The 11,733-nt window shown below is 34.8% G+C and overlaps 1 protein-coding gene across 1 annotated transcript in view; it reads right to left on the bottom strand.

Moving 5' to 3' along the window:
- Positions 1-2,102: 2,102 nt before the first annotated feature.
- Positions 2,103-11,733, bottom strand: part of LOC110466400 (protein FAM184A-like) — a 29,326-nt gene continuing 19,695 nt past the window's right edge. The window contains exons 10-17 of the mRNA XM_021522852.1: positions 11,317-11,529; positions 10,494-10,647; positions 10,019-10,146; positions 9,610-9,794; positions 9,124-9,270; positions 8,032-8,149; positions 7,545-7,649; positions 2,103-7,001 (exon numbers count right to left, since the gene is read on the bottom strand). Of these exons, the coding sequence (XP_021378527.1) occupies positions 6,831-7,001; positions 7,545-7,649; positions 8,032-8,149; positions 9,124-9,270; positions 9,610-9,794; positions 10,019-10,146; positions 10,494-10,647; positions 11,317-11,529 (1,221 nt within the window). The 3' untranslated portion in view covers positions 2,103-6,830. The remainder of the gene's footprint in view (positions 7,002-7,544; positions 7,650-8,031; positions 8,150-9,123; positions 9,271-9,609; positions 9,795-10,018; positions 10,147-10,493; positions 10,648-11,316; positions 11,530-11,733) is intronic.

Below are 11,733 nucleotides of genomic sequence, written 5' to 3'. Positions count from 1 at the left end.
GAGCTCGCTAGTGGCTGAGCGGGATTCGCTTCTGTTAAGTAGTGATTAAAGTTCAATGGAGTTAGCATCTCTGGTGAAGATGTTAACGACCTGATGGGCCCTCATTCTTCCTTCATTGATGCAATCGTCTCGTTGACAACTCCCATATACTAGTGTTCAATGATAATGGTGTATTTTTTACCAATTTACATGTACGTCGATGAGGACGAAATCTCCACCAATCTGCAAGTAGAAGTATTGGTCTATGGAACATATGTTCCTAATGACGTTGAGTTGAACATTTTCAGGAAGTAGATAGTCAACTGTGCTGTTCGGAGCGCGATATACCACATAAGTTTGACTCAATAACATTTTAACAGAGTGATTGAAAAACGCCCGTATTAGACTAGTGCTTCGTAGCGTCAAACTCTTGTTGATATACTGACACCACAATCATGTGTTTGTTGTTTACACATGGCACTGACCGAACGAAGATTTCTGTCCACGTTTATGCCAATGTCCATCTTAATTTTAATCCGACACACCCATAATAATCCTTTAAATACTTGCGATTTATTTCCTATTCAGAGGTCATTTGCCGAGATCCGCTGTTGGATACTCCTAGTTCAAGCCATATCTGATGACGTATATGAAATTAGGGGGACTTGCATGAATCCAAAATGTTTCAAAATGTGAGTTTCAATGTGTGATGCTTTATAACTTCAAACGGCTGGGTCCTTGTATTCAGAATATAAATTATGCGATGTTACAAACTAATTGGAGTTTGAGACGGGATTATCAGAAATTAAATATTTTTCTTAAAAACAAAATCTTCTGATTCTCTTATTAGTTCTAATTTCAACTTCACGAAAGTTTTCTTTTTCAACTCTAAAGCTTATTTAGATCACATGGTCATCTTGACACAGGAAATATGAGATAAAATTGTCCTGTAACGCTCGACTATCATTGGTGCTGTAATACACATCTCGCACACATGTGACCTTCAAAACCAAATTTACTTGAAAGCAAGCCAGCGTACACTGTATGTTTTACACATGTGGGTCAGTCATTTTATTTCACAGAATTGATGTCTGTTATCCTACCAAACTACATGCCAAATTCAAGTACTCTTGGCCGAACAATGAAGTCTTTAAAATAATCCCTAGAAATAGGCAGTAATGAACCTAATACTTCAAAACCGGGTAATTTATTCGTAAACAAGATAATATTTCATGTAAAGTGGGCTCGAGTTATTTCCAGCTTCATCATTACGGCCAACTCCGGGAACTGATATTCCATCAGCACCAGCCAACCACCTTGTAATCTCGAATAAACATCCATTGTAAAATTTAGTAAGCTGATGCAGAGAGCAGAGATGAAGTAAAGATTTGCTGCATCATATGGCCATTTAGTCCTATTAAGACTCACCAGTGGTACGAAAAACAAAAGAATGAAAAAGTCCAATTCTAGTGTTCCGATACATACAGTATGCAGTTATACATAAAAGGGGAAAAGGGTATTTATATCCGTTATAACGTTAAAAATACATAAATATAAAAATGGCAACAACAGGTATATTTTAAACATGTATTAACCGTCACAGAATAAATTAAGTTATGGCCATCATTGGGACTGCCAGTCCACCGGCAACTACATGATGTAAAATAATCACTAGAAATGCTTGATAAAGTACTCATTTAAAACGTATGCATATTGATAGACACACCAGCAAGCTACAGGTCAAATAGTAGCTCTCGTAGTATATATAGAAGATTTCATTTTAAAACATTTAACCTTTGACGTTGAAAATGGATCGGAAGTTTGATAGCTCTTCATCTTAGCAAGCTAAATCAATCCATTATTTTTTTTAGAAGTTGTTTGAATTTTATCAAGCATTTGACCAATTCGGATGACCTTGCAATTGATTGCCCTTCATTTGCAGGCCTTGCAGACACAAAATCTCGCAGACATCCATCCCAGATCAGCTCAGATCATTTTGTGAGACAGTTATTGATCACCTCGCGGTTTTGGTCCGATACATATAATATGCATTAATATTAGACAAGCAGATTCCGTTGCAAGAAAAAAATTTAAAAAAATAAATAAATAAGAAAGTCATAGTATTTAAGTATTCTGGCAATCATTTTATTTTTATTCATTACAAAATAGTTTAAATCGGCCATTTTCATATGAATGTCGTCCTGTAAGACATAGGAATGCGTCCTGTAAGACATATAAATGTACATCTGTATCATTTGTTTTAACATAACATATTTATTGATAAACATGTGCAGGAGACATGTACCACCAACACTAATCATAGTTACTTTGTCTGTGGGACACAAATTCTAAAATCATAATATTTGGACGGATTGATAGCATGTATATAAAATCATAAAACATGGACGGAATTTAAGGATAAATTGTAATTTTATCACAATTTGCTCTGACAAATTACTAATTCAGACAAAAATATAAGAGAGGGTTAATATTGGTACATTATTTATGAAATCTAAAAAAAAACATAAATTGTTAAAATAATTTGAGAGACTGTGGAACCATCACATTAGATGTTGACACCTCTACATGTAAAGCTAATAAGGTCAAACTACCGTATTTAAATTCTACAAAAATACAACTTTCTTGAACATTTGTAGTGTTATATCATGATGTTCAAAATAAAGACAGATCTGCGGTTGACTTTTTTTGTTATTACACTCTGCAATTTCTAATTACTACCTTGGACAGTACAAATGGAGTCTTCTGGATTAAACATGAAAGTCAATATCTATATAATTCTGTATGATACCGAGTATGTATAGGGATAAGCACCAGTAGTATGATAGTGATACCTGCTAAAGAAATATTGTAACTAATTTTTTTTAATGAGCTAAAGTCAATGTTTGTGTTGACGCTCAATCTCACACCTGTAAAATTTAGAGGTACTACAAACAACTTATCAAATGTTACATGTAACACAGACTGATAACATTAGGAGAGGACATATGTCACTTGTCAGTATAATACATTACTGAGTTGGACCCATGACAATAGTCACTAAGGTGATCCAGAGTTTACTAGGTGTTACTGATGCTAACACTTTTAACTTCAGGTAGTCCCTTCGATCTGTTATTAATGTAAGCAAACTTCAATACTAAAAAATAATGACTTTTTCCTTCCTTTAATAATGGATCATTTTACAGATCTGTCAATCGTTTTGTTTTTGTTTTTGCAAAGATCAGTGCAGTAATTACAAATATTTGCAAAACCTGTGCAATAATTACAAAGATTTGAAAAGTAAGGTAACTGATGTTTAATCACAGGACCAGTTACATATGAAACAGCTATAATTAAACCTCCCTAGTCTACAAGGGTAACTCTGTCCTTGTACAGAAAAATAAAGGAACTTGGTTTCTTACAAAATGCCTAGCATATAGGTAATTAATTAAGCATGTTTCATTGCATAGGATGTACGGTGTAGTGTCAGAAAGATGAAAGACTACCCTCATCATATTACAAAAAATCCATAAAAGCAATTTCCTCCTTTAAAAAAAACATTTTCTGCAAGAAAGGAAATTCAATTTTATGTGTCCTTTGAAGACAAATCGTTCAAAAGCGTTACATTGTATTAGTTCTGGCAATCTGCAAGCACTTAAACTTTCTGGATACTAAGGAAATGGCAGCGTTTCACACGATATTAATACAAAAACTCTGGAGATTCTAACGACATGTCGGACACATCTATAAAGAATGCCTTCACGTGAATCCTGCTATTTCTGTTTTCCATCACTTTGTTATACAAATGAGTATTATTATGTCATTAAATACAGATTAATTAATTTCAGTCTCATGAGATTTGAGAATCTATAAATATAATCAAAATGTAGTCTCCCGTTGAATAGAATGTCAAGTAGAGTAATCATCCAGTAAGTAGCTGAACTGAATTATTATAGTTTTGTTTAATTCCCCAGACTTTTAATGAGCACTGGGTATTCTCCAGACTTTTAATGAGCACTGGGTATTCCCCAGACTTTTAATGAGCACTGGGTATTCTCCAGACTTATAACTCCTTTAGTTTTTGTGCTGTTATCAGTAGACCTCATTTAGAGATTTGTGATACCTCACTGTGACGTGTTTACACATGGAAACCTGTAAAATATCTTACTGAATGATAATTTTGACTTGGTAGACTAATGGATGACGGTACAAGTACATTGAGCTACAGACACTGGTTACATTAAGATTACTTTAATCATTGCCAAGGGGGATAACACTCACCAGCATTATAAGGTGGGAGATACTGAAGGAAGATAACAAAAAATCATTGGTGTCTTTTTTTAAGGTAACATACATCCTTAAGGGATGTAACTCGGAAACAACTCACAGTTTTAATGTATGTGCTAACACATTTACTAAGGGAGATAACTATTACACAAAAACACCCATAGTATGCAACAAAGTTTACATCTTTAAGGGAAATAAATTATACACAAATCCCACGTATAATATATCCTAAAGGCAGATAACTGTAACAAAAAATAACAAGTATGTCATGTGTATGGTATGGTATTTACGTAGGATGCATCATTAAGGAAGCTGACTCAAACACAAATCACAGGTATGATGTGTAAGGTTGCATATATATCCTACAGCCAAATACAGATAACTCAAACACAAATCACAGGTATGATGTGTAAGGTAGCATATATATCCTACAGCCAAACACAGATAACTCAAACACAAATCACAGGTATGATGTGTATGGTAGCATATATATCCTACAGCCAAATACAGATAACTCGAACACAAATCACAGGTATGATGTGTAAGGTAGCATATATATCCTACAGCCAAACACCGATAACTCAAACACAAATCACAGGTATAAAGTGTATGGTAGCATATTTTCTCTGGAGGACAATTACCAACCAATATATATAACTATGTTCTGTTCAATGTACATATATATACAAGATGGTGTGTTTGATGATGTTTCCTTTTACCTTTTAAAATTAGAAACTAGAAAGACATAGGAACATACATTAATTCACAAAAGCAGGTCACATCCCCTCATAGTTCATTTACCCATCAACAATATATGAGAAACAATGTCAACGCACCACTTACAGGACACTTATCAAACATATACAAAATTAGGTCACAATGACCTTAATAAGTATATATACATGTATCAGCATATCACTCACAGGTCAGTCTCCTGCCAAAAAATAAACCAAGTTAGGTCACAATGAACTCAATAAGTATATCAGTATATCACTCACTGGTCAGTCTCTCAACAAAAATATACCAAATTAGGTAACAATGACCTTACTACGAATACATGTATCAGCATATCACTCACAGGTCAGTCTCCTGCCAAAAAATATACCAAATAAGGTCACCATGACCTTAATAAGTATATCAGTATATCACTCACTCACTGGTCAGTCTCTCAACAAAATTGTACAAAATTCGGTCATAATGACCTTTATATATTATATATGTCAATGTATTATGGACCACATGCTGTTAAAATATACATCAGCATGTCAAAGAAATATGTACAGATTCTGGTATCACAGATAAGCTCAAGAATCATAGCACTAAATAAATAACAACTGGCTCCAAGTAAATAAATGTACCCAGTACACCCAGTTTTCAGCAGTACAAATATTTCAGTACCCAGTAAACCCAGCTTTCAGCAGTGCAAATTACAGATTTCAGTACCCAGTACACACAGTGCACAGTACACGCAGTTTTTAGCAGTACAAAGATTGAAAAACAAAACTATCACCAGGAGAAGGAAAAGCAGATTTTCAAAAGACAAAAACAGATCACAGGAATTCTAAGCCATTAAATGCATCCACTTATAAAACAGACTTATATTACATCCTTCCATTTATCTTCAGCAAGTAAACATAAAATTTGTTTTTATATTCTTAATACTCGGTCTCTCTTTGGCAAAAGTAGGGTAAGCCTGTTGTACACTAAATTAGGTAAGCTGAGAGGAACAAAAGTCACAATCAATCTCCAAAATAGGAGACAGATACAAAAAATATTCAATACTGTTACTCTTTCAAAGAATAATTACACATATATATATACATAAATCATGATCGAATTTTACAATATCACAGTTAAACTTCAGGCCACTCCACTCATGATCACCAGACAACTTGTTGACAGATCAGCAGCATTCAATATACACTGTACATGTATGTACAAATCAAAGTGGTGGTATAGTTATTTAAATGTTCAGGGAAGACTGGTACCAAACAGCATGATACCTGGGTCTTTTCATTAAAGTGTACATGATGGGTTAGGTTGATTCAGCCATTAAATGTAATCCCTAATACTTTTACCCCACCAATATTTCCCGTCTGGCCTTTTAAAACTGTTCTGTCAAGTGTTGGCTTCATCCATATATACTCGACAGTACAGCTGACTTTGTATAAAATATTCCTCCCGATGCTGAAATAATTTCCTCATTTGAAAGCAAAAATATGAAAGGTGTGAAATATATTACATTTTGCAGAATCTGTAACAACAACAAATGTGTGACAATAGATTGACCCTTCATGAAACGATGGCTTCCACAAGTTACATCTGTGGTATACAATATCTGTATCAAAATTAAACTGCTAATTCCATATACTATTTACTTCCATAAAACATCTTTACCGACCAATACAGCCAATACAGATATGGCTATTTGGGGGACAGTCAAAACTATCATCCCGAGGTACATATAGGGGGAAGCCCTGGGGAACTGTTTGCCCGAGGCCGCTACTGGATATTATCACATAACTGTCACTACTTTCCAATAACAGAAAACATGAATTGATAATGAACTATCTGACAAACTTCTTGGTGAAGGCAGGAGTGGGACCCAGGGGTTTAGATGGGTTCAGATTGGCGTTGTGGATCGGTGAGTTGGGGATGGGGTCCAGGCGATTCAGACTTGGTGCACTTGAGGTGTGCTTGGAATGATAGTTACCTCCCCTCTCCCCTTTCTTGTGCTTCTGTAACAAACACAGAAATAGAAGATTGTGAAAATAAGGTGACATGATCTGTTTTTAAAAAAGAATGAAGCAAAGTGTTAGGTGTAAACAGAAAACAAGATATCTTTGACCTATTGGAGAAAGGCTTTAATTTATTTTATGGCAGAAGGTTATTTAAACTTATGGTATCTAGTTAGTAATGCAGACAACTAGGTAGAGAGGATAACTGTGACTTATTGTATAGGTAAAGCTTTTAGTTATAACTTATTGTCCAGGTAGATAGAATATGTGTAACTTTGTGTATAGGAAGAGGCTATTTATAATTTATTGTATAAGTAAATAGGTTAGGTTTTTTTTATAGTTAGAGAGGCAATTTGTAACTTATTGTACAGGTAGAAATAATGTTTGTATTTTAGTGCATATAGGTAAAGACAATCTGTAAACTCTTGTATGCATATGTCCATGTACCTTACTATTTTCCTTAAAGTTTGGCTATGAGAACATCCAAGTTTTGGATCAGTGTTAACACTTTATCACAAGTTCATAGCTAGCTATATGACTTACTTTCTGAAGTGGGTTAAGGACCCCAACTTTCGGATCAGTGTTGAAAACTTTATTAAAGTTTGTTTCCCTGTTAACAAGCTCCATCTGGTAATACTGTTTCTCCTCCTACAAGTACACAAGGCATCATTTATATCCTGATAGTTGTTATTTATAGTTAGAAAATGATAGAAAGGGTAATGACAGTGAACAGATCTTAACATCCTTTTATCGTTTCTTTTTTTGGTTCAATTTCATTTTTTTTCCATAGAAAACAATTTTTTAGAAAATATTTCAATAATTTCACCAGTCAAAGCACAATATTACTCCATTTCTACATTAACTATTCAATTCTGAAAAAACAAACTGACAAAATAAACCTACAGTAAGTATTTCCATAAGTAAAGATGGTTCTGAGAGAAAAGAACTAAACTTTGTAATAAAGTTTAAAGTTCTGCAGTAAGAGTTGATCCTAATAAATCAATTATCATGACAAAATCAGCAAACGTACTATCAATGTTTTCATCCTTAGTTCCCTCTCCCTAATGGCATCTCTCAGCTGTGAGATGGCCTCTAAATCTTCTGGCCGTGATTCGCGATTGTGGTACTTTTCCTCTGCCTCTTCCAGCCTACAAAAACAAGATCAATAGCACGTACAGTTCCAGTCCTCTAATCTTTACTGATGTTTACTAAACTGATGGCTGACTTTAAATAGCTTTCTTTAAGCATGAGAGTATATACAAAAAAATAATTTCAGAAGCCCTTTTCCCTCCTGAAAATGGTCATTATGCAAGTAATAAAACAGAGCACATCTTAATTAGCTAATTAAGAAGATCAACTGTGAGGATATACAGTATGCAGTATAAAACATGAAGTACATGTACACAGCTATTATACTTTCAATAACAGAAATCAGTTTTATAAATTTGGCTTTTTGTTCTATATATGTCTAAAAAGTCTGTCCAATATTACAAATAAAACAAGACAAACTATTAAAGACCCATCCATATATAGTCCCCCATCTGTTAATGGTCAACATCAAATTAGGGAAAAACAGGGACAGAGATATACTTCTAGCAGGAGTGAGATGGGCAGGGCCGGTTTATAAGTATCATCCCAAAACACACCTTGTGGCAACCACTGGTGGAAATTTGTTCATTAAAACTAGACTTTGTAAACCATCAACCGATCAGAATTCAGCTGTCTGCCGTAACATACATATTAGTCTGATGACTCGGGTATGCTTATGTTTCAAAACAGACTCTCAGAAAGGTATATGTCACCTGGTATAAACTATTAAAATGGCCTAGGGAAATTACTAAATGTGTGACAGGGCAACAGATGAAGAAAGAGACGTCAAGCATAAAACACTTCAGAATTACTTGTTGAGGATTCACAAGTTCTATAAATGTGGCTTTTTGTTCTATAAATATCCTAAAAGTCTATCAAAATACGAGTAAAACAGAATGCCACAAACAACCTCAGTAAGTTATGACATGCAAACTATGATGTAAAATCTAGTTTAAACAACTCTATAAGCATGACTACAATCCACTGAAATGTCTTTTCTAATAGCATAATACTGATAGGTGTTGATCCTTACATTATTTGTAACTCCGAGATCTTGTCCTTGAGGAGTTCCTGAGCCTCAGTGAAGTCGGCCATCAGTGTCTCAGCCTCTCTCTGGTGGTCTGCCTTTACACACTCAATCTCATGCTGGAACTTCTGTACTAACACCTCCTCTCGTTTCCTAGGTGATGTAAACAACTTTTTTTTACAATTGATCATTTTTTTTGGATATAAACTCCGCCTGTTTCCTCTATCATTCATGTGTCAGAAGTGTCTTCTGTTCAAGTGCATTGAGAGGTTACAGAGAACTGGTCTGAACATTGGTATTAGTGTCTGGCAGTTAATTAAATAGCACATGCATAACAATTAACTTAAACAAAAATTCCAGCAGTGATTATTTATTGAAACATATATTTTACATAACAGTGTAGCTTTTTAAATCTTTTGTTTTTATTTTCCTGTCATACTTGGCATTTATGCTAGTCAAAGGGAGATAACCACAATTGATTACCATACTTACTTGAGTTGAAGGTTTGCGTCACTTCTAATCTTGAGGATTTCATTCCCCTTGACATCTATCTCCCTCGTCAGTTTACCAATATCAGTTTTAAGGCCTTTGACATCATCCTTGAGATTTTTTATATGTAGTTCCCGTCCAGTTACCTCTTCCTTCAACTCATCCATTTGTATTGTGTGATCTTTGTCCTAGACATGGACGGAAACATAACTTTTTGTTAATAATTCTATTCTTTATTTATTTTGTTTTTACTGAATTCAGGGCTAAACAAGTTCAACACTTCACTAATAATATAGAATTACAGATGAGATCATCATGATGTATATATTGATATTACAGGAAGTTTTTATTGTATTAATGTTAACTTTTTGTACAAGTATTCAAGAGTCATTCATTATTTATCATAGTGAACCTTCTGTTTAGAGATTTCCACAGCGCGGTCTAGTTCCATTCTCGCTGCATCCAACTGATAGCCATGTCCTCTCTTCACCTCTTCCATCTCGTTACTGTGGCGCTCATAAATCTGATCCTTGATCTTTTCTGTTTGCAGAAAGGATATTATTAACATAGGAATAATGAATAATGCAAATGCTTTAAACAGCACTTCAACTGATGGTTATTGTATGCTAAGTAATGTCCACTACAGTTCTACATTTAACTGTCGTTATCACTTTTTTGTGATGAAAATGAATTCATCTTGATGTTGAAATTAACACTGAGCAAATTGATACAGTATTGTCTTAGTATTTCTACTGGGAGGAATGACGTTAACAATGAGTAGATATAGACTGTTGAGGAGGAAATACAGGGTGTAAGTTACTGGTATACCTATATTAGTAATTGTCACAGAAGATCAAGAGAACCTCTAGCCCTGTAGTACAGCGTACCTGTTTCCTTGCGGTGTTCCTGTTTTGCCTCCTGCAGACTAAGAAGCCGCAGTTTTTCTCCCTCAGACTTGATGCTCTCTATTCTGGCTCTGTGAGCGGTCATGCTGCTTTGCATACTTTCTGTATGTTCTGCATGAAGCTTCCTTTTTAATTCCTGTAAATCAACATATCTATGTAAGCATGTGTTGAACAGACTGCCAGGAAACAGCACTCCTCTACATAAACACTCAACTCTTGTCACAGAACTTCTGCCCACACACAGCATCTAAACTCATCAACAATCAATTCCCTCCACAACACTAAAAAAAATAGTATCCTAAACATTCCTAACACTATCTCATGTTCCAGGTCTCGACTGATCCCTGTGCTCAAGACAATCTTCACATCATAGATACTGTAAAGCTGAAATTAAACCCTTAAGTTATTTCAGGCTGACTATTACCTCAAGACACTGCCCATACTGTGTAGACAGTACAAGATCTAAAGGAGGAACATACTTGAAATGTAGGCTTTTAATTCAAATAATATTGCGACATAATCCCCTTACAAATACATCGAAAATTTAAGTATATAAAAAGCACAACAGTTTTTCGACATTATAAATAGTACAGTAGCAGGGTTTTAAATATAAAAGTTTGACAATAAATTCAGCTATCCATTAATTCATTCAATCATATTTTATTAAAAAGGTCAAATGGATTAGGCACAAGTTCAAGCAACTTACTACACTAATGTAGGCCCTTTCCCCTTTATGCGTGTGAATTACAAACTTAACATTTTAATAGCTAAATAATGAATGCATTAATTCACATAAATGATTTACCTCCGCCTCTTGGTCCTTCTGTTCTGCTAACTTCTTGACTTTTTCCAGTTGCATTCCTTCCATCACTGATATCTGTTGAGCGTACTCATTTCCTGCCTCGACAAAGTCCAACTCCAGTCTTTTCTTCTCCTCCTCCATCTCTTTCCTCAGGCGGGCCATTTCTTCTGCATTCACACCTTCTTTGTCCTCCAAATTTCGTTTTAGTCTGTCCAGCTAATTGAGTAAGAAAAAGCATTTATCATATATGGGTCCCAATGATATCTGTTATATACAATGTGCCCCGACATAAACACTAGTGAAACTGTGAGCGAGCTCACAAAGATATATCCTCCTGCTTGCACTTACATTTCTGGAGCAGAAAGAAAGTTTCAAAGTCCAGAACTCCAGGAAAATAGTTGAATCACTTACTTCATGCAC

The sequence above is a fragment of the Mizuhopecten yessoensis genome, unplaced genomic scaffold, assembly GCF_002113885.1.
Source record: "Mizuhopecten yessoensis strain PY_sf001 unplaced genomic scaffold, ASM211388v2 scaffold11133, whole genome shotgun sequence".
Classification (NCBI taxonomy): domain Eukaryota; kingdom Metazoa; phylum Mollusca; class Bivalvia; order Pectinida; family Pectinidae; genus Mizuhopecten; species Mizuhopecten yessoensis.
This window is presented reverse-complemented; position numbering and strand designations above follow the sequence as displayed.